The following is a 24600-nucleotide window of genomic DNA, read 5'->3' as shown; positions in this document are numbered from 1 at the left end:
TGGATGGAGAAATAAGATACTTTCATGACAAAGAGCACCTTAGGAACTTTGTGATTACCAAACCAGCACTCCAAAGAATTTTACACAATATCCTAGGAACAGACATCAAGGATCACAACCCCAGGAAGCAAAGCAGATTGAACCCATCTGGCATGACAAGAAATTAAATGTAAAGGGGGAGAACCCAACAAAAAGAAAAAGCCATGGCAATGACAAGTCAATACGTTTCAGTTATAACCATCAATGTTTATGGTCTGAATTCACCAATCAAAAGAAATAGACTGGCAGAATGGGTCAAGAAGCAAAATCCAACAATATGCTGCATACAAGAAACACACTTCATTCAAAAGGCAACTCATAGACTGAAAGTTAAAGGGTGGAAAACAATACTCCATGTGACAGGAACCCAAAAAAAAGCAGGAGTAGCTATCCTCTGTGCAGATCAAGTAGATTTCAAATCAACACTGATTAAGAGAGACAAAGAAGGACACTACATCCTTGTAAAGGGAACAATCCAAGAGGAAGAGATGACAATCATAAATATCTATGCACCAAACTCTAGTGCACCCAACTATATAAAACAAATACAAACAGACATGAAAAGTCATAGATGCACTAATACAATTGTAGTGGGGGACCTCAACACCCCACTGTCACAAATAGATAGATCAACTAGACTAAAAATAAGTAATGAAATACTAGAGCTCAATCAAACTCTTGAACAAATGAACTTAACAGATGTTTACAGAGTCTTCCACCCCACAAAAGCAGAATACACATTCTTCTCAGCTGTACGTGGGTCGTTCTCCAAAACAGACCACATTCTCACACATAGAATATGTTTAAGTAAGTGCAAAGGAATTGAAGTTATCCCCTGTATATTATCAGACCATGGTGTGATGAAATTGGAGATCCATAGCAAAAGAAACTCAAAAAATTTCATAAACACGTGGAAATTGAACAACACACTTCTGAATAACCAATGGGTCACAGAGGAAATTAAAGAAGAAATCAGACAGTTCCTTCAATTAAATAACAATGACAATACAACATATCAGAATCTATGGGACACAATGAAAGTAGTCTTACGAGGGAAATTCATAGCAGTGAATATGCATATTAGGAAAACAAAAGGAGCCCAATTGAACAACCTGATGCTGAACCTCAAGCTTCTAGAAAAAGAAGAGCAGGACAAACCCAAAGCTCATACAAGGGAGGAAATTATAAAGATCAGAGGAGAAATCAATGCAATGGAGATTAAAAGAACGATACAAAAAATCAATGAAGCCAAGAGTTGGTTCTTCGAAAGAATCAATAAAATTGACAAACCTTTAGCCAACCTTGTCAGGAAAAGGAAAGAAAAGGCCCAAATCCATGCAATTAGGAATGAAAAGGGTGAAATCACAACAGACCCAGAAGAAATCCAGAGGATCATCAATACCTACTTCCAGAACCTATACGCCAATAAGATGGACAACACAGAAGAAATGGACAGATTCCTAGATACATATGAATTATCAAAGTTGAATGAAGAAGACCTAAAAATTCTGAACAACCCAATATCAACCAATGAAATTGAAAAGGTAATTAAAAACTTATCAACTAAGAAAAGTGCAGGTCCTGATGGCTTCACTGCTGAATTCTACAAGACATTTAGAGAGGAACTGCTGCCACGACTGTTTAAACTCTTCAATGAAATTGAAAGGGAAGCAATACTCCCAAATTCATTCCTGGAAGCAAGCATCACCTTGATCCCCAAAGCAGAGAAAGACCCAACTGAAATGGAGAACTATAGGCCAATCTCACTAATGAACATAGATGCAAAAATCCTTAATAAGATAATGGCAAATAGAATGCAGAAGATCATCAAGAAGATCATACACCCTGATCAAGTGGGATTCATCCCAGGGATGCAGGGATGGTTCAATATATGCAAATCAATCAATGTAATACACTATATCAATAGAGCCAAGGACAAAAACCATATGATTATCTCCATAGATGCAGAAAAAGCATTTGACAAAATCCAACATGCATTTATGATAAAAACCCTACAAAAAATTGGAATAGATGGTCTCTACCTCAAACGGATAGAAGCCATCTATGAAAAACCAACAGCCAATAGCATACTAAATGGTCAAAAACTGAAATCCTTCATACTAAAATCAGGAACAAGACAAAGATGTCCGCTATCACCACTCTTGTTCAATGTAGTTCTGGAAACATTAGCCACGGCAATTAGACAAGAGAAAGAAAAGGAATAAAGATAGGAAATGAAGAAGTCAAACTGTCATTATTTGCAGATGACATGATACTCTATATAGAAGACCCCAAGAACTCCACCAAAAGTCTTCTAGACTTAATAACCAAATTCAGTCAAGTAGCTGGTTACAAGGTCAACACACAAAAATCAATAGCTTTCCTCTACATGAATGACAGACTCACTGAGAGAGAAACAGGGCAAATAATTCCTTTCACAATAGCATCCAAAAAACTGAAATACCTAGGAATTATCCTAATGAAAGAAATCAAAGACCTCTTCTCTGAAAAGTGTGGTACTCTGAAAAGAGAGATTGGAGATGATATCAGAAAATGGACAGACATCCCCTGCTCCTGGGTAGGAAGGATTAATAGAGTGAAAATGGCCATACTTCCAAAACTGCTGTATAGATTTAATGCAATTCCAATTGAGATCCCAGCAGCATACTTCATAGACCTCGAGAAAACAATCCAAAAATTCATTTGGAACAAGAAGAGACCCAGAATAGCAAAAGCAATTCTAGGGAACAGAGACATGGCAGGGGGTATCACAATCCTCAACCTGCAATTCTACTACAAAGCTACTGTGATACAAACAGCATGGTACTGGCAAAGAAACAGACTTGAGGACCAGTGGAACAGATTAGAAGATGCAGAAACAACACCAGACAAACTCAGCCATCTCATCTTCGACAAAGGAGCCAAACACCCTCACTGGAGGAAAGACAGCCTTGTTAATAAATGGTGCTGGAAAAATTGGGCTTCAACTTGCCAAAGATTAAAACTAGACCTGTATCTCTCACCACGCACTAAACTAAAATCAAAATGGATTAAAGATCTAAATATTAAAATAGAAACTCTGAACCAGTTGGAACAGAGGTTAGGTAGAACTCTTGAAGACATCAGTGTAGGAAAAGATTTTATGAACAAAACCTCAGTTGCCCGTGAACTAGCACAAACAATCAACAAATGGGATCTCTTCTTATTAAAAAGCTTCTGCACAGCAACAGAAACCACCAGCAGTGTGAAGAGACAACCCACAATGTGGGAAAAAAATCTTCACCTGCTCTTCCTCAGACAAAGGTCTACTATCTCGAATCTATAAGGAACTTAAAAAGATCAGACCTCCCAAATTTAAAGACCCAATCCAAAAATGGGCATCTGAAATGAAAAGACATTTCTCAGACAAAGAAGTAGAAATAGCAAATAAATACATGAAAAAATGTTCAATATCACTGGTCATTCAAGAGATGTAAATGAAAACAACACTGAGATTCCACTTCACTCCAGAAAGAATGGCTGCTATCATGAAATCAACCAATAACAAATGCTGGCGGGGCTGTGGGGAAAGAGGAACCCTGCTCCACTGCTGGTGGGAGTGTAGACTGGTGCAACCACTGTGGAAATCAGTATGGAGATGCCTCAAAGAACTAGGACTGGAAGTCCCATTTGACCCCACTATTCCACTGCTGGGGATCTTCCCCAAAGAATTAAAAGAATCATACCACAGTGATATATGTGCACCCATGTTCATAGCAGCACAGTTTGTAATAGCTAAAACTTGGAAACAGCCCAAATGCCCATCAACTGGAGACTGGATAAAGAAAATGTGGGTTTTTTATAAAATGGAGTACTACTCAGCCATAAAAAATGAGAAATTAGAGACATTTATAGCTAAGTGGATGCACATTGAGATGATACTCTTAAGTGAAATAAATAGGACACACATGTGTAAATACGGAATAGTTTCTCTGGTGTGAGAAACTGAAAGTGTAAATAAGGACTAAAATGTATAATAGGTAATGTGAAATAGGAAGAAAAAGGACAAAGGTGATGGAAGTGGGAGGGGGAGGGGAAAGGAAAGAAGGGAATGGGATTAATATGAGAAAATTGAAAAACAGGAACAAAATCTTTGTAAATGGGGAGGGATGGAGGGGTTGAAGGAAGGGCTGGGGAAGGATGAAAAATAAGAACCAAGAGAGACTATGTAAAGGTGCAAATTTCCAATGACGAATGTCATTATATTGTATAGCTAAAATGTACCAATGATTAGAATGAATAATCGATAATGTAAAATAGGAAGAAAAGGTCCAAAGGGGTAGGGGTAGTGGGAGGGGCAGGGGAAAGGAAAGAAGGGAGAGGAAAAATGATGAGAAATGGAAAAAATGGAAATAAAGTCTTTGTAAATAGGGAAGGGTGGAGGGCGTGAAGGGAGGGCTAGGAATGGGGAAAAAATAAGAACCAAGATGCATTATGTAAAGGTACAATTCCCAATGAGAAATGTAATTGTGTTGTATACCTACAATGTACCAATAAAAGAATTTCATACAAAAAAAATTTCTTAAGAACAGCAAAGGACTATGAAGAATTAATCCAATAACTGCTAGATAATACAAAGAAGAATAGCAGAAGATTGATCAGAGTCAATGAAAAAGCAGGAAATAGTGCAAATTACATAGAAAATCAGTTCACAAAAGTAATGACAGAAAACTGCTCAAGCAGGGAAAAAGAATTTGATATACAGATAAGTGAAGCATACTGAACTCCAATTAGTCATGATCAAAAAACACATCTACACTAAGGCATATAATAGTCAAGATTTCAGAAGTTCAACACAAGAAAAGAATATTAAAAGCTGTTACAGAAAAGAAACAACGACCTATAAAGGAAAGCCCATCAGAATCACAGCAGACTTCTCAACATAAACCCTTAAGTCAAAGACAGTTTGGAGTGAAGTGTTTCAAGCCCTAAAAGAAAACAACCTCTAACCCAGATTGATGAACCCTGCAAAACTATCCTTCAAAATTCATGGAGAAATACTTCCATGACAAAGAACACCTGAAGTAATTCATGACCACCAAATCAGCACTCCAAAATGTACTTAGGATATTATAGAAAGAGATAATGAAGACTATAATTCTATAAAGCCCAATGGAATGAATCCACCAGGAAAGGCAAGTAATTAAACAGGGGGGGAAAGGAAGGGAACCAACAATAAGAAAATCATATGACAAAGATAAGTCAATACATACCAGTTATAACCATCAATGTAAATGGTCTCAATTTACCAATTAAAAGAAACAGACTGGCAGAATGGATCAAGAGACAAGATTCAACAATATGCTATATACAAGAAACATATTAATTCAAAAAGCAATTCACAGATTGAAACTCAAAGGATGGAAAGCAATATTCCATGTGACACGAACCCAGAAAAAAGCAGGAATAGCTATTATATCTGCAGACAAAGTAAATTTCAAGTCAAGACTGATCAAGAGAGTCAAAGAAGGTCACTAAATACTCACTAAGGGCACAATCCAAGAGGAAGAGATAACAACCATAAATATATATGCACCAAATATCAGCACATTCAACTATATAAAACAAATACGAATCATATGAAAAATAAGCATTAATACAATTGTAACAGAAGACTAAATATCCCACTGTCACAAATATATCAACTAGATGAAAAAAAAACAACAAAGAAATATGAGAACTGAACCAAACCTGAGAACAAATGGACATAGGATATATACAGTGTTCCACCTCACATTAGAATACACATTCTCAGGGCCGGGGATTTAGCTCAGTGGTTTTGCCACCTGCTGCACAAGTACAAAGACCTGAGTTCGATCCCCGGTACCAAAAAAAAAAAGAATACACATTCTCAGCTGTGCATGGGATACTGTCCAAAACAGGCCACATATGAGCTCATATAACATACTGAAGTAAATACAAAGGAATTTAAATTATCCCATGCATAGTATGAGACCATAGTGCAATGATACTGGAAATCAATGGAAAAGAAACCATAAAAACTACAAAAATACATGGAAATTAACACCCTCCTGACCAATCAATGAGTCATAGATGAAATTAAAGAAGCAAAATTAGTTTCTATAATTGAATGATAATGCCAACACAACATACCAGAACTTATGATACACAATGAAAGCACTCCTATGAGGGAAATTTATACTGGTGAATTCCCACATCAGAAAAACAGAACGACTGCAAATAAACAATCTAACATTGAACCTCAGGATTCTTAAAAAAAAAAAAAAAAAAAGAGCAAGTCAAGCCCAAAGCTCATCCAAGGGAGGAAATCATAAAGAGCAGAAATTTTTAGTATCTGTGCTGCCGAAGTGAGCACATCAGAGCAGAAATTAATGCAACTGAGACTAAGTAAACAGTACAAAGACTCAATGAACTGAAGAGTTGGTTCTTTGAAAGATTAAATAAAACTGACAAACCCTTAGCCAATCTTATCCAAAAAAGGAAGACTCAAATCCATGCAATTAGTAATGCAAAGGATGAAATCACAATAGATCCTGCAGAAGATCATCAATACCTACTTCGAGAACCTATATTCTAATAAGATGGAAAACACAGAAGAAATAGATTCCTAGATACATATGAACTACCAAAGCTGAATCAAGAAGATATAAAAATTCTAAATAACCCAGTATCAGTCAATGAAATTGAAGATGTAATTAAAAATCTACCAACATAGGGCCAGGGATTTAGCTTAGTGGTTCCACCACCTGCCCTGCAAGCGCAAGGATCAGAGTTCAATCCCTAGCACCCAAAAAAAAAAAAAAAATCTACCAACCAAAAAAAAGCCCAGCTCCTGATGGATTCACTGCTGAATTCTACAAGAAATTTTGAGAAGATCTAATGCCACTACTCCTCAAATTCTTTAATGAAGTTGAAAGGGAAGCAATACTCCAAAACTCATTCCTGGAAGCAAGCATTACCCTGATACCAAAACCAAAGAGAGATCTAATAAAAAAAGAGAACTACAGGCCAATCTCCCTAATGAACACAGACACAAAAATCCTCAGTAAGATCCTGGCAAACAGAATCCAGCAAATCATCAAGAAGATTACACATCATGACCATGTAGGATTCATCCCAGGGATGCAGATTGGTTCAACATATACAAATCAATGAATGTAATAAACCATATTAATACAACCAAGGACAAAAACCATACAATCATCTCACTAGCTGCAGAAAAAGCATTTGACAAAGTCCAACACCCATTCATGATAAAAACCCTACAGAAAATTGGAATAGATGTCCTTTATCTCAATCTGATAAAAGCCATTTATGACAAACCAACAGCATACCAAGTGGTCAAAAACTGAACGCTTTCACTCTAAAATCAGGAACAAGTCAAGGACTTCCACTATCAACACTTCTATTCAATAGTTCTGGAACATTAGCTAAAGAAATTAATTAAGAAAAAGAAACAAAAAGGATAAGGATAGGAAAGAAAGACATTAAATTATCATTATCTGCATATGTCATGATACTCTACATAGAAGGCCCCCAAAACTCCACCAAAAGACATCTATATTTAATAATCAAATTCAGTAATGTAGCTGGATACAAAGTTAACACTCAAAAATTAATAGCATACAAAAATAACAAACTCACTGAGAAATTAAGGAAACCACACCTTTCACAATAGCATAAAAAATAAAATCCTAAGGTATCAATGTAATGAAGGAAGTAAAAGATCTTTACGGTGAAAGGTCAGTACTCTGAAAAAGGAGATCGTAGAGGATATCAGAAAATAAAAAGATATCTCTTGTTCTTGGGTAGGAAGAACCAATATAGTGAAAATGACCATACTTCCAAAACTGTTATATAGATTTAATGCAATCCCTATCAAAATACCAATAGCGTATCTCACAGAATTAGAGAAAACAATCCTAAAATTCATTTGGAACCAGAAGAGACCTAGAATAGCAAAAGCAGTTCTGTGCAACAAAGGCAAGGCAGAGGGCATTACAATCCCTGACTTGAAATTATACTACAAAGCTACCGTGATAAAATCAGCATGGTACAGTCAAACAGACCCAAGAATCCATGGAATGGATTAGAAGTTGCAGAAACAACTCCAAACAAACTCAGTCATTCATCTTTCCAATTTTAGTATATGGGCTGCTGAAGCAGCACTAACCATCTTATCTTTGACAAAGGGGCCAAACACCTTTACTAGAAGAAAGATAGCTTCTTTAATAAGAGGTTACTTACTAACTCAGTGCTGGAAACACTGGCTTTCCACGTGCTGAAGATTAAAGCTAGACCCATCTCTCTCACCATGCAGTAAACTAAAATCAAAATGGATCAGAGATCTAAATACTGAAAGAGAAACTAAATCTGCTGGAAGACAGAATAGATAAAACTCTTGAAGACATAGGTATAGGCAAAGACTATGAATAAAACCCCAGTTGCACAGGAAATATTACAAAGAATCAACAAATAGGATCTCATTTTGTTAAAAAGCTTTTGTATAGCAAAAGAAACCACCATCAGTGTGAAGAGACAACACAGTGTGGGAAAAATTTTTACCATCTGCTCTGCAAAGACCTAATATCTAGAATATATAAATAATTTTTAAAAATCAGACCCCCAGGGCCAGGGATTTAGCTCAGTGGTTTTGCTGCCTGCTGCACAAGTGCAAGGACCCAAGTTGGATCCCCAGTACAAAAAAAAAATCAGACCCCCAAATTTAAAGACTCAATTAAAAATGGGCACCTGAAATGAACAGACACTTCTCAGACAAAGCAGTACAGAGGGCAACTAAATATATGAAAAAACGTTCAACATCACTGGTCATTCAAAAGATGCAAATTAAAACACTGAGATTCTATCTCACTCCAGAAAAAATGGCTATTAGCAAGAAATCAACTAATAACAAATGCTGGTGGGAACATGAGGAAAAAGGAACTCTGCTCCACTGCTGGGGGACTGCAGACTGGTGCAAACACTGTGGTAATCAGTGTGGAGAGTCCTCAAAACACTAAAACTAGAGGTTCCATTTGACTCAGCTGTCTCCCTTCTTAGTATTTTCCCAAAAGGCTTAAAAGCAACATACCATAGCGATACAGGTACACCCACGTTTATAGCACCACAATGTGTAATAGCTAAATATTGGCAACAGCCCAAATGCTCATCAATGGATGTATGGATAATGAAGATGTGGCTTTATTTTTTCATACAATGGAGTACGAGTCTGCCATAAAGAAGGACAAACTTGTGACATTTCTAGGTAAATGGATGCGCCTTGAGACCATACTCTTAAGTGAAACAAATTGGACACACATGTTTAAATACTGCACTGTTTCTCTGGTATGAGAAACTAAAAGGGTAAATAAGCATCAAAATGTTTAATAGATACTGGAAAATGGGAAAAATGTTCAAATGGGAAGGAGAACAAGGGAGGGTGGAGGGGGAAAGGAAAGAAAAAAGAATAGAAGGAAAAAAATAGAAAGCTTTTGAAAATGGAATGGGAAGAGAGGATGGAGGGAGGGGAGGGAGTTGGGGAAAAAAGAATTATCAAGGTATATTATGTACAGCTACAAAGTCCCTAAATGTGATCATTATGCATATCTAAAGTATACCCATAAATTTTTTTAAAAACCCACAGAGACTGCCATCTTCCTTATCCTGAAATCCTCCTTTCTCATTTTTCTTACCCATTTTTATCTTCTGGAAGTCAGTTCGCTAGTTCATGCTTTGTCTTCAGTTTAACTGAAGAATGTCAATTTAGCCCCCTGACCCCAGCTCCACAGCTGGCTTGCAATGGACCCCAAAGCTGGGGTTCTTGTTCCTAGACAGCTGCTTCCTCACCTGCTCATCTCACCCCATAAGAACCAAGTGGCACCAAACCCATCACTGTACCAACTAGAGAACGGGAAGCCCAGAAAAACCCTCTGATGTGCCCCTAGATCACACCCTTTACTAGGAGCCAAGTACAGCCTGGAACACAAGCCCTCCGGCAAAGAGCCCTACAACCTTTCTCACTTTCCCCAGTACTGAAAGTGCTCCCTGGGAGTAGAATGTAATCCTCAATAATGTTGCTTAGTGCCAAGCCTGGAGCCAGACAAGAAACAGTCGGGTCCTCTACACCTTGCTATTCAGAAGTGTGGTCCTTGGACCCAGTGTCAGCATCTTCTGTGAATGTGCTGGAGATGCAGGCCTTACCCAGACCTTCTGAGTCAGACTCTGCTCTTAAACAATACACCCAGGATCCACAGGCCCATCACAGTTTGAGAGAGCTCCTCACAACACAGGGGAAGACAAATAGCTTCACATTTTTTTTTTTTTTTTTTTTTTGGTATTGGGGATCAAACTCGGATCCTTGCGCTTGCGCAGCAGGCCGCAAACTCACTGAGCTAAATCCCTGGCCCCGGCTTCACATTTTGAGTCAATGTATTATATGTGCTGACTTCATGCCCACACTGGTCCCAACAACATCTCCTTTAGCAGTCACACTGAAGGATGTTCCTGTGACCTGAGCTTAGTGGACTTGTCTCCTCTCAACACGAAGGCCAAAAGACTGGTCTAAGAAAGGGAATCACTGGTGCCTAGTGCATGCCTTACGTGATCCATACAGCAAGCCAGTTTTCTTCTCTTTCCTGTTCAAAATTGTTTTATTCAAGCACCGCTAAGTTGTAAAATGGGAGACAGGTTGAGTAATGTTTGACCTCACCTAACACCAAAGATGCTCTCCCTCACCTTTTTCTTAAAGGGGTGTCTGCACGGGTACTAGAGTAAGGCTTCCTGGGAGCCGGTCAGAGCTCTGCTTGCTGCCACCTGTATGACCTGCACAAGTAACATCTGTGCCTCAGTTCCCTCTCCTTTAAAATGGAAATAAAAACAGCACGTATTTCATTGGCTGATGATAACGATGGAATAATACTGCCATACAATCAGTGCTCAGTAACTGTGCGCTGTAGTCATTACACATCCCCTGTGTGTCAGCAACATAAACCACTACGGCCCCCAATCATTTCCCCTTGTGATCAACACACAGATTGGTGCATGCCACCTGACATAAAGAAACCAATACGCAAAAAATGCAGGCACTGAGCAGCTTCACCTACAGAAAACTGATTGGGCCCTCCACAAAGACATGCATCACCTTTTACTTCAAATCCTCACATGTGCTGACATGGACTAAGCGCCTCAGACTCCAATCAGCCATGAAAAAATAAAGAAAAGTCCGTCTTTCTCACGCAACCTCATGCCACACAGCTGTCACTGTCTTGCCACAAAGCGACTTTTACAAAGACAGAAAGATCAGCAGTCACACTGTACTCTAAAATAGAGTCCATGTTGTCCTTCCTTCCATGGGAGCTGGCCAAAGGACATGCTGTTTTCCTTTCCCGGAGTTCATTCCAGTATTTACTTTTACGAAAAGCAGCAAAAACATACTGTGCTCTCCATTCCATCCTCATCATTCCAAAACAACCACTGAAAATTAATACTGCTCTTTTTGAAAGACCAATTCCACCTCTTTTCATAATTATGTCCAATCAAAATATAAGAGCAAGCACTCTACAAATCAAAATCAAGACAAAACCAATGACAATATTTTATTTGGGTGGGGTTTTTTTCCTTCTCAGGTGACTGAGAAAACTTTATAGCTGAGTTCAATTTTTTTAAAGTATTTCTAGACTTGGGGGAAGATATTAAGTTTGTATATAGCCTTTAATAAAATCATAGAGTTTTCCAGCTGTGCTTTTCAGATTAATAGTATTATTATACTTTTACTAGCTGCATCATTCAGGAAGTACACCTCTTCAGGGGTCACATTTTTCTACCTGAGTTTAATCCAATAAATTAAAGGAGTAGATATAAAATAGACCTCTCTACTTGCAGTTGGGTACGGCATTTGCTTTCCATCCCAGGAAGCTGTGGAAACTCTAACCTGTTGCCTTACCTGTCAGAGGGCAGACGCTCTGGGATCAGCACTCAAATTCATCCCCATCTCCTTACTTCTCCATTCAACACACTTTAGCCATCGTCCAATGCACACAGTCCTTACCTGTCAGTTTTCTTCACCAAGATGGCCCTGAAGATGTGCTCGAGGGGCGTCTTCTCCAGCTTGTGCGTGGGCTGCACGAAGGGGTGCAAGGCGGCCAGGGAGAAGCCCTGCTGGTACAGCTCCTGCAGCTGCGCCGGCAAGTCCCGCAGGGAGGCCAGCCTCACTGCTGAGGACCTGGGGAGCTCCGCTGGGAGTGGAGAGAGAGAAGAGAGGACATCAGAGACGCACCATTATCACCTCGGAATGCCACCCAAGTCCCTCCTGCCTTGTCCTTGGGGAGGACCTTCTGGTGCACTTCTTGCTAAATATGTATTTATTCCTGCCTTTCCTGCCTTCGGAGAGTTCATAAGCAGCCTACCATCTTCCAACTTATCCAGAGGCATCAATAACTGGATGCCTTCCAGCTGTAGCCAGTCTTCTCAGGGACCGCGACAGAAGAGTCATTTCCACCCCCAGGAAGGGAAGGAGGGAAAAGAAGAAAAAGATTATACACAAATATAAAAGTCCTAGGTGGCAAAAAAACAGCATAAGAAGGTCAAAAACCAAAGTGTAGCAAAGTATCTATGACACTTTTGTAAGACAAAAGAGAGATTAATTTCCAAAGAAACCACTATCCTTCAATTCCACCTTCAAAATGTATGGAGAGGCAAGTGTCTAAAAATGCAGGCTAATCTTTATTTCTTTATTTGAAAAGACACTCAACAGAACAACACACATCAAAACAAATAGTATTTTTTACCTATTGAACTTATTTTTATTATTTTTTATTTTAGGGAGTACCAGGGATCAAACTCAGGACCTTGCACTTGCAAGGCAGGCACAGTGCCACTGAGCTAAATTCCCAGCTTGAACTTATTTTTAAATTTAGATTTCTTATCTTTGAGAACTGCAGGTTTTGTGGTGCCGGGGATCAAACTCTGGACCCTGGACTTGCAAGGCAGGTGCAGTGCCACTGAGCTAAATCCCCAGCAAGAAGCACAGGTTTAAAAGTCCAATGATACAAATGTGTATGAAGTAAAAGGCCTACATCCCAGCCTATCCTTTGCCTTCCAATTTTTTCTCTAGAGACAACGATTATCTATTTTTGTATGTATGCTGGTAATTGCTGAATTCATACACAAGCAAATAGGCTTGTATACCTCCCCCTTCTTATACACATACGGCAGTATAACACCACATACCTGGATTTTTATCAGTTAACAATGTCCTTTTCTTACAAACCATTCCATAGCACTAACAGAGCTCTTCCTCATTCATTTTTCAACAGTTCCACTGCATGGCATATAATTGATTATACAAATTTTGGCTTTAATTAAAAATATCAAACTTTAATGAAAAATATCATTCCTACCTGGTTTCACACATGTGTATGTATAGCACATTTAAACAATACATTCCTAGATGTGGAATTGCTGGGTTAGATTGTGATCTCTCCTCTATAAAGTAGTACAGGTTTTCCTCCCATCAATGATATTTTTTTCTCATACCTGGATAACCTCATATTTTAAAAATATGGCCCTTGTGAGGTAGCAATTTATATTTCTATTAGGTGTTAGTATTTTATCTTATTAAACATTTCATATTCAAATGCTGTGTTTCCTTTTTTGTGAACTCTGCATAATTTACTGAGTTTTCTATTGGATCATTGGCCCTTTTTATGTTGGTTTATAGGAACTCTTTATATATTAGGCAATTTAGTTCTTCTGCTACCAGTTACTTTTCCCAATTTGTTGCTTGTCTTTTGACTTCGTATGAAGTAGATTTTGCCATGAATTTTTACAAAGTTGAATTTATCAATCCTGTCTGTCCTCAATGGCTTTGAAATGTATGTCACAGCACAAAGAGCTGGGACTACAAAACAATTTTGAACATATTTTTTATACGCACATCTTGAATATTTTTGGAATCTCTCTTGTGTCAGGCTTGAATTCAACATCCCCCAGAGATTACAGATTTTTTCCACTGATTTGAAATGTAACTTTTATCATGTATTAATATATTTAAGTTTAGACTGAAATATATGATTTATGTGTTAATAGCACTGTTTTTAACAACGTTAGTTCCACGATATATTTTTGTATCTGGATAGGCTGTTTGACTCTTTCTACTTACTTTTTGAATTTTCTTGTCTAATTTGTTTTTCCAAATGGTTTTTACAAATCAGCTCATCAAATTCCCTCATCTCTTCCTCCCAAATGCTGAGATATTTATTAGATCATATTCAAATTATAGCTTAACTGAGCGAGAATGAATATTTTTCACCATGCTGAGCACTCCTATCTGAGAACATGGCATAACTTTGATTTATTCAAGTCTTCCACTGGGTCCCTCAGGAGCATATTAAAGTTTTCTTCACATGGATATTACATATTTATCAAATGTATTCCTCGTTGTTTTATATTTTATTTCTATTAGAATAGATTTTCTTTATTTTACTTCTATAAGACCTACACTGGGGAAGCAGGCACACTCCTCACAGCTGGTAGGAACAAATCTCTCTGAGGGCAGGGTGCCTTCAACCACCCTCTGTCTAGAAATCCCATTACTGATGTTAATCCTATGGCTGGACTCAAATGTTTTTCAAGATAAGTGGAGAAATCAGCAGCGTCACATCCATACACATAGCCACTGGGCCACCAGGGTTTCCAGCTGGAACAGAGCCACTCTTGATGGAGGAGGGGCAACTTCTCATTGTACAACAACATGGTTGGATACCCAATGGATACTGGGGTGGCCGTCCTGGCAGGTCTTTCCTCACTGGCCCAGGCTGTTCCTCAGGCTGACCTGGATCAAGTCCCTCTTTTCAGCCTCCTCTTTGCCTTCAGACAGTCTCTCTAAAGCACAGGGCTTTGAATAGCGTCCATCTACCTCCAGCCGAGACAGGATTGTCAGTCTTGACATAGAATGCATTTTCTGCTTGTTATTTACAGTCACCCCCAATCTGTCTTGGCAGACCTGGGATTCGTGTCTCTCCCTTTGAGTGTCTCCCAGCAGTCATTGGCTTTACCTCTTACCTAGCACTCAACAAAATCCCCTGGCTTCTTATCAGATTAAATGTTTCAGAAAGTGGTCAGCAGCTGGGGAAATGGGAATACTGGCTAGAAATTCAGGAGCTACAGTAATATCTCGGGTGTGATGATGGTGCAGTAATTATGTATGAAAGAGTCCCAACTTAGTAAACGCATATGAAGACATGCACAGACCCAGGTAAGAACAGACATCCTAGATCCATTTTAAATATGTGCTGCTAGGGGAGTGGGTGGATGAGCCTGGGAGGGGAGACTGGACAGGCACTAGACCTGAATGATGGAATGTGGGAGTGCATGACACTACACTATTCTTTCATGATGTTTAGGAATGACTGAAATTACCTAAAGGAGAAAAACTGCAGAAAAATTAACACTAAAATACACACAGAGATATCCACTACAGTGCTGTTCTAATAGCAGAAATCTGGAACCAAAGAGTGAGGACTAGTTAACACTGGGATATCCCAATCAGGAGTCCTACAAACATTAAGGAAGTTAAGGTAAATCTGTTACGTGTTAATATGAAAATGTATCCGAGATACATCACTGAGGGTTTTTTTTAAAGGAGCCTGTTAATGGTATGGCCACTCATATTTTAAAAATTAAAAGGATAAATAGGTATGAATAAAAATATTTTTTCTGGAGGAAATTACAAAGAAACATTGGCGAGACTAGGACAGGGAGAAAATAATGGAAAAGTTGTTTTTATATTTTCAAAACTATTACCAGAAATAGGGATCATTTCAGTGAGAACTTTACAGGACACTTTTACATTTTTCTTTATATGTAAAAAATATTATAATGTATTTTTAAAATAATGTGTTATTTTTTAAAATGAATTAAAAAAAATCTAAGAGACTTAAAAATACCATGTAGCATAAGACACAATAGCTCTCATTTCCACAGATCATATGCAAGAAATATACAGGAAAAAGAATCCATAGCAATGATTCACTCTAAATCAAGTTCCAGTAGCCTGAAGAAACCTCCATTAATAATAATGACAAATGTAAGGCTGGCTAGGAAAGCAGAAAAGTAAGCAATCTCTCTCTCCCTTGAATGCTAGGTTTTGGATATGCCGCTAAAGAGAAAAAATCCAAAGGCTAGTCTGTTAATAAATGCAAGAGCTGGGGATGTACCTCAGTGGTAGAGCACTTGCCTAGTATGTTCAAGGTCCTGGGTTCAATCCTCATTACCCCCCAAACAAAGAAAAAGAATGCTGAGCCCCTCCACATTCCCCATGCATGAAAAACCTGCCAACATGTCCCACCAGCAGCTCACTGTACTCAGGCAAGAGGACCCCCTGCCTTGGATCTGAGAGCAGGGTCCTCAGAGAATGCATCTCAGTTCGGCAGCAGGCCCCACGAATTCATAAATGAAGACTCATGGCCACAGACTCACTGAGCCATCTGTATCCCCACCAGCCTGCCCGGAAGTTTGGGGGCCAAGAACCACTGCTCCTGGGAGTTTGCCGTGGGCCCCCTCCAACCTACCCTTTGCGCAGGCAAGGACACTGGAGCTGAGGTGTGTGTCCACCCGCGACCATGCCCCACTTCATGCAGTCCACACCTGGAACTCCCTGCCCCACCAACATGGGGCCTTCTCTGAGGGCCACGCAAGCTTTCTCCTCAGTCCACCCCTAGTCTCAAGATAGGGCAGAGATTAAAAGCACATCAGGAGAAACTCATCACAGGTGCAGAATTTAGGGAGCACCAAAAACTCCAAGAGTAAGATAAGTATTTAATACAATATGTAAAAAACTAAAAAATGCCCCAAATCCACGATCAACAAAGGATCAAAATTTCTAACAGAGACAGGATCAGTCTCACTGATTTTTCAACTCAAGCATCATTACAGCTCACTATTTACCTATCTTGTATTTATTTAAAACCTCGCCTCACTCGCTTGACCCTACTGCTGGCCAGGCCCCAAGGTCTCCTTCTGTCATCTTGCAAAAGCTAGGTGGGGCCTTAAGGAGGACAGGGCCAGGCTGCATGTGCTTTCAGCGGAACACAAAGCTACTGAAAAGGGTTTAAGCATGTGTGGCTGAGACACTGCTGGCTTCTCTGAAAACTGAATGTACACAGGCAGATGTGGAAGGAAGTGTTTCCGGGGAGGCGGTTTCACAACACCCATCAAATCTAAAGACACTGTGCAGCTCTAAGGCCCTCTCTTCTCTGATAAAACTCCACATAAAGGGCATCAGTGTATCTGTTTCTACAGTTCAATCTTTTTTAAAAAATGTGTTAACCTTTACACGGATTTCAATAATTTATATATTCGTTTTGTCTTATGCATCACTCCGTAATAAAGAATAAAAGCAGAGGATGTGGTTGGAAGACAGGATCTTAACATTAACTGCATGCTTCACCAGCCACTTAGTCTGGGCATGCAAACGCCTTGAGGTGGCTCTGGCCGGTCTACCGCCCATAGAGTGGCTGTGAGAGAGGGAAGGGCTAACGTACACACTCGACAAAGCCCCAGAACAGTCCGAGCCAGTGTCTCGGTGTGGGGGCGGATGCCTGGCAGAGGCCTGCTTGGGGATGACGGTGACAGTATGGGACAGGGCCTTTGTTATTCTCCACTCCTTCCCACATCCCTAGCCTCCATACTCCCATCTCGGTGCACTAAAAACATTAATCAGCTGCTTTATAGTAAATTGCTTCCTGAATAAAACATAATGCCTTTTAAATTTTTATCTTAAAATCTAAAGATTTATCTCCTGTCAAAACTCAGTAGTTTCATGACTTTAATTTTTGGTATGCATGCTGTCAAAGTAAGTTTAGCTTCACGGTCAAAAAAATAAATAAAAATGAATCTCAACAACCTTATCATAATAAAAAAGGCTTCTATATTGTAAATATGATTAAAAGTCTTAATTTCATATTTCTATTTGAACCTTAGCCTTAAAGATAACAAAGACAAGGGTCAAGATTTAGCTCAGTGGCTCTGTGCCTGGCTTACAGACGCAAAATCCTGAGTTTGATCCCTGGTACCAAAAAAAAGAAAATGATAACAAATACAAAAAACCTAGTTCTCATAAAGTGACCAATCCCTAGTGTTATTACTAGAAGTCTGGGTGGACATCCTAACTGTAGCCTGCTGGTCTATTTCTCTCCCTTCCTATTAGAAAAACCTCTCCACTACTTTGTTTTATAATAGTTGCCTGATTTCATTTACAGATTATGTAACCTTGGATAAGTCATATAACTCCCTCCCCGTCTCTGGGGTCCTTTATTTATGAAGACTCTAGATAGGCAGTTGCAAAAGGAGCTTCCAACTTTAAAAATGCAATAATTTTATTATTTCTACTTGAAGACTAAGGAATTGGTTTCTGTCTAAAAAATGACATTGGACAATACCACAAATGTTTTCAATGTCAACTATAACAGTTTCCCAAATCAGGGCCAGAAGGAGAATAAGGGACAATTACATATATACGCAGTGGGTAGAAGGATGAAGGACTAGCTCAGTAGTGGAACACTTGCGTAACATGCACTGAGCCCTGCGTTTCCATATCCAGTACTGTAAAAAAAGAGGGAGGTGGAGGTAGGCTGAGGCAGGATGGTATCTGCTGGCAGAAGGGGGAGGGGTGGAAGGTGCTGACCTAAGGACCCACCTCTTGCCTGCCCTGCACTAGAGAGGATGCTGCAGCTGTGACCATCATGAGGCACTGCGGGAGCTCTCCAGGGCACTTCTCGGGAATGAGGGAGATGCCTGAGCAGTGAGGGGAGGAAAGGGGTGCTTCAGGAATATCCCTGGGGGTGATGGGTCCCCTTCATCTTGAAGGAGAGTTACCAGGAAAGGGTGTGAGTTTTTCTGAAGTTACTTTGGCTTCCTGGACTTTGACCAGGACCCCACTTTGGGACTAAACCACATAAACCACTGCGGAGCAAGTTATTCCTAATTAGAATTTCACATGCTGAGGATGAAACTGTCTTAGCCACTGCTACTCTCCAGTGAAAGAGAACGTGACTCTGCTCAGAGCGGGCAGCATCGTTAGTTGCTGATCACACAGTCTGCTTCTGAATCCGTCACACCCCACAACCTGTGTCTGGTGATCAGATCACAAGCCTCATCCAGTTTGGTCACCCACTGTGCTCCTACTCCACAAGTCTTCCTTCCTTCCCTGCCTCTGCAATGCAAAGACCAGCTCTCTGGTTGCCTTATCTCACCTCCTGGGCAGCGGCAGAGCCTCATGTACCACTAGATACATACACTGCAAATTCACTGTCATCAAAACAGGGTGGCCTTGGCACAAAAAATTAAATAAATCAAAGGAAGAATAAAGAATAACGAATAGATTAAGGCACAAAGTGTAGAACCACATAATTATATTCTGAATCCCTTGGAAATCCACGTTCTAATAAAAGTGGCATTTCATTCAGTGGCAAAGTTATGTTGATATAATAAACACTGTTTACAAATGTAGCTACATAGAAGAAAATAAAGTTTGACCCCCGACCTCACACCTTAACTCTAACCCAATGGTTCTCAACTGGGGGCAAGTTTTGTTCATCAGTGGACATTTGAGAATGTCTATTAACATTTTTTTTTTGGTACCAGGGATTGAACTCGGGACCTTGTGCTTGCGAGGCAGGCACTGGAACCACTGAGCTAAATCCCCGGCCCCCTATGAACATTTTTGATCGTCACATCTGCAGGAATTGGGGAAGAATTGCTATTAGCAGGTAGTGGGCAGATGTCAAGAATGCTTCTAAATAGCCTACAGTGCACACAGTTAGAGGGTCAGAGGGCCTGGTACAGATTCCAAGGCCTACGCTGAGCCCTCCAGGGGCCCCGCAGATAAAATAAACAACAGACACTAAGAAAAGAAGGAACTCTGAAGCAAGTCGGCAGTGTCTTGTCCTAGCCTGGTCACCTTCAATGGTCATTTGGGCCCAAGGCACCAGAGCTTCTAATTCTTACTTTTAAGAAGCCCCAAATCTTAATTTCCACAATCTTTGAATTTTCAGCTCCATAAGGCCCATGCCGAGTTCTGGCAGGCTGTAGAGCAGAAGGGGCATTTGAGAAACGCGGGAGTATGTAGACCCCACATCTCTTCCCTGCCTTCATTTTGACACTGGCAAGGCACAGCAGGGGCATCAGTAATCACATACTAAAGAGCAGGCCCGACTTGTCATTCCCATATCAACAGGGTGCATATCATATCAATGTGTGCCTATCAATGACACATCTAAACGACAGACAATGGCACTGGACTCTACTTCCTAAATCCTTCCTTATCTATACTGGTGTTGAGGTGAACAAAGAGTTTAGAACCACATAATTATATTTTGAGCCCCTTGGAAATCTTTTCTTGACTCTACCATCAACAGGTTTTTTTTAAAAAATCAAAATATTGAAACTGCTGTTGAAAATGCATTTGGGTTGCTGGTGGGAGTGCCGACTGGTGCAACCACTGTGCAAATCAGTATGGAGATGCCTCAAAGAACTAGGACTGGAAGTCCCATTTGACCCAGCTATTCCCCTGCTGGGTATCTTCCCCAAAGAATTAAAAGAATCATACCACAGCAATATATGTGCACCCACGTTCATAGCAGCACAGTTTGTAATAGCTAAAGCTTGGAAACAGCCCAAGTGCCCATCAACTGGAGACTGGATAAAGAAGATGTGGTGGTTTTTTTTTTTATAAAATGGAGTACTACTCAGCCATAAAGAATGACAAACTAGAGACATTTATAGCTAAATGGATGCATATTGAGGCCATGCTCTTAAGTGAAATAAATAGGACACACATGTGTAAATACCGAATAGTTTCTCTGGTGTGAGAAACTGAAAGTGTAAAACGAATAATTGATAATGTTAAATAGGAAGAAAAAGTCCAAAGGGGTAGGGGAAGTGGGAAGGGTAGGGGAAAGGAAAGAAGGGAAAGGAAAAAATGAGAAAAGGAAAAAATGGAAACAAAGTCTTTGTAAATAGGGAAGGGTGGAGGGGGTGAAGGGAGGGCTAGGAATGGGGAAAAACTAAGAACCAAGATACATCATGTACAGGTACAAGTTCCCAGTGATGAATGTAACTGTATTGTATACCTATAATGTACCAATAAAAGAATAAAATAAAAAGAAAATGCATTTTGGGGGGCATGAGAGTCCAAAGGTCTTTTGAATAAATGTGTTGTTGTTGTTTTCAGAAATTAACCCCAAGTAAATAAGCCACCATTTCAAGAGTTTAAAAAAAAAGAATGAAAACAGGGAAAAACATAATACACAAAACCAAACATTTCTCAACACTCTTGGGATAAATTTTGTTTTTGCTATGACTAGGTTTTGTTTAGCAAAAACATTCTGCAGCCCCATTTCTTCCCTGGACACCAAGCTCTTCAGACATCTATGCAAGAGCAATGCCTTTACTGTTTCAGACTCGATTACTGGGAGCATACCAGCCTCCAACAAAAGAAAGAGACACGGCAGACAGCAACCCACACAGCAACCAACTCCATCCAGCAGGCCACAGCAACTACTTCTATTATTTTGCCCAGGAATCATTTGTGACTTTAACCTAATTATTCAAAGTCCAACTCTGCTTTTCTAATTACATCTGCTAATGGATCTGTCAATACCAAGGAATACAACTCAACAGAGACCCACCTCCCCTCTGGTAATTTCCCTCACAGGTGAAGCTGATAATGATACTGTTCAACCAAGTCTTTTTTTTTTAATTCCTGAAAGACTGCTAATTCTATAACATCAATCTGCCTGGGCTTTGTATTAGATCCAATTTAGCAAAACACTGAAATCAATCATTTTTTAATGTTTAGTTTTTTCATGTATAGATAAGGCATAGGAATTCAATTTTTAAAACAATATTTTCAGCCCAAGTTTTATATGTGTCACTTCTAAATCTGTGGAAAAAATTCAAACGTTTACTTTAGGGCTTTTAAAATTCAAGTTTTGGTCATCTCATTAAATTATATTCAAGTTTCAAAAACTTAAAAGGACAAACTAAGCGGGCCTGGTGGCACACGTCTGTAATACTAGCACTGCAGGAGGCTGAGGCAAACAAGCAAGGGCCTATCTCGGGGGAAAACAAAAAAGCTGGACATGCAGCTCAGGGCAATGGCCCAGTTCAATCCCCAGTACCACACATACACACACACGACACACAGGTTCGGGAGACCACATCATCCTAACACTATTGTTTTTGAAATTGAAGCAGAGTTCCAAGAACATAAATTTAACCATCATAAAATGAACAACTTGGTGGCAGTTAGCACACTTATAATCTTGTAAATCATCAATTCATCTAGACCTAAAACATTTTTCTCACCCCAGAAAAGAAACCCTTATCCACTAAGCAGTTATTTCTCATCCCCTCTGATAACTACCAATATGCTTTCATAAGACATTATTTGTATTTTAATTTTAACTAATTTTTTATTGTATATATTGAAGGCACACGACATATTCTGACATATGTGTACTTAGTGATCTCCGCCCTCAAGCCAATTAACATGTCCATCATCTCACACAGGTATCTTTCCTTTGTGTGTAGAGAACCTAAAAGCAATTCCCTTAGCAAATCCCCAGCATAAAATACTACTAGCAAGTCTTCCTGTTATGCACAAATCTCCATCCTTACCCCAGGTAAGTGCAACTTTATTCCCTCTGACCCACATTTCTTCCTCCCCTACTCTCAGCTGGCCCCGTTCTGTGACTTCTACGTAGTATTTTTTTTTTAAGATTCCACAAATAAACAAGATCACGTACATTTCATTCTCTCTCTGGTTTCTTTCACTTAACACAATATCCTCTAGGACTGCTTCTTTAATACTAAATAATATTCTACTTGTATATAAATAAGTTTTCTTACCTATTTGTCCACTGACACTTGGGTTGTGTCCACATCTTAGCTACTGTAAACATGGTGTGCAGATATCTTTAGGAGATGCCAAGTTCATTGCCTTCGTGCGTATACAGAGAGGGATTGCTGAGTCATACATTCTATTTTTTTCCCCCTCTGGGAAACTCCACGCTGTTTTCTACAGTGACTGCACTGATCTACACTCATTTCCACCAACTGTGTGCAGGGCTCCTTTTCCTCAACACACTCAACACTCCGTGTCTTCTGCCTTTCTGATAGCCATTCTAACAGGTGTGAGAGAGAGTATTTCATCCTGGTTTTGATTTGCATTTCCCAATGAGTAGGGATGTTAATCAGCACACTTTCATGTATCTGTGGGCTGTGTTTGTATGTCTTCTTTGGAGAAATGTCTATTCAGGTTCATAACGTTGCTCATTATTTTAATCAGGCTATTTGGCTTTTTGATATTGAACTGTGTAAGTTCTAAGACACTATTCTTAATACCTTAACTAAATTATGGATGAACAGAGGGGAAATCTCAGTAAGACTAAAAGCACTTCTTTCAGCTTCTGTAAACCTAGGTTTGTGCAGGTCAATCAGGGAGTAATTGGCAAAGCTACGGATGCCTCATCAAATGAGTTCTTAAGAGGCAGCCCAGCAGATCACAGAAGACTGTTAAAACATCAGACTGCCATGGCAACGGGGAGGAGGGGGAGTGGCAGGAGGGAGGGTCAAGGAGCCATTGGTTTGCTTGTCAATCCAAAAGGTCATAGACAGTCACTGAATTACACCCATGCACATACATATACTACAGACAACACTGGGCTGTCAAAACCTCATTGCTTCATTGTGAGCCTAAAGCAGCCTACCTGAGTAATTCCCATGACTGTACCCATTGATCAAAATCAAAAGATGACATTATTGCTCCTCTCCCCGGTCCATTTTGTCACAGAACAAACAGGCTAAGGTTCTTTAATAAACCTTTTTAAAAAACAATAAGCCCCTGCTGTTCAGATTTTGTGGCGAGTACTCAAGTATTAGAAACAACTAGCTTGAAATTGGATGTTTATAAAAATGTTTGATACACTTGAAAATATATCTGAGAGAGAAGGGAGGACACAAAAGATCACCAAGTCTTCATAATTGCTAACCAGACCCATCCACACCAAATCCAAGAAGAGTTTACAAGTCAGAGGGAAGCCAGTTATCAATATTTTATGCTGGTTTTCAAATTAAGTACGACAGCACCATAGCTGACACTCTTGGTAGTTCTCTTTTGATTTTGAGAGTACATTAAACTGATTGCATCAAAGACCAGCCACTAATGAATATGTACAAACAATATGGAAATTAAACTATTTAGAATGTAAATGAGACCCTATATGGATTTCTATGACAAAGTCTCAAGACTTTGTATAGATGTAATCAGCACCAAAAATATAATGCTACTGTGGCACCATCTCAGAAAAATAATTCATCTTTGCATGGCGTTTTCGAGGAATCTCAGGCAGGCGTGTGAAAGTCACAGATCCTGCTGATGGAGCGCCTCCCACAGGCAGCAGATACTGAGTCCCAAGCCCACTGTGACCCTGGAGTCACATGGCCCTCACAGCCCACACATGTTCTCACTCTTCTATCGGC

General features: G+C 39.6%; 1 protein-coding gene across 5 annotated transcripts in view; it reads right to left on the bottom strand.

Annotated features, from left to right (window-relative positions):
- Positions 1–24600, bottom strand: part of Rftn1 (raftlin, lipid raft linker 1) — a 201650-nt gene that overhangs the window by 111389 nt on the left and 65661 nt on the right. For all 5 annotated transcript variants that reach the window (XM_004864258.3, XM_004864259.4, XM_021243993.2 and 2 more), the window contains one exon: positions 12107–12293. In XM_004864258.3, coding sequence (XP_004864315.1) covers positions 12107–12293 — 187 coding nt within the window. The remainder of the gene's footprint in view (positions 1–12106; positions 12294–24600) is intronic.

Source organism: Heterocephalus glaber, unplaced genomic scaffold (assembly GCF_053883595.1).
Source record: "Heterocephalus glaber isolate CG9 unplaced genomic scaffold, H.glaber_assembly_v1.0 deba00001472, whole genome shotgun sequence".
Taxonomy (NCBI): Eukaryota; Metazoa; Chordata; class Mammalia; order Rodentia; family Bathyergidae; genus Heterocephalus; species Heterocephalus glaber.
The sequence above is the reverse complement of the archived record's forward strand: the minus strand, read 5'-3'. Positions and strand labels throughout refer to the sequence as shown.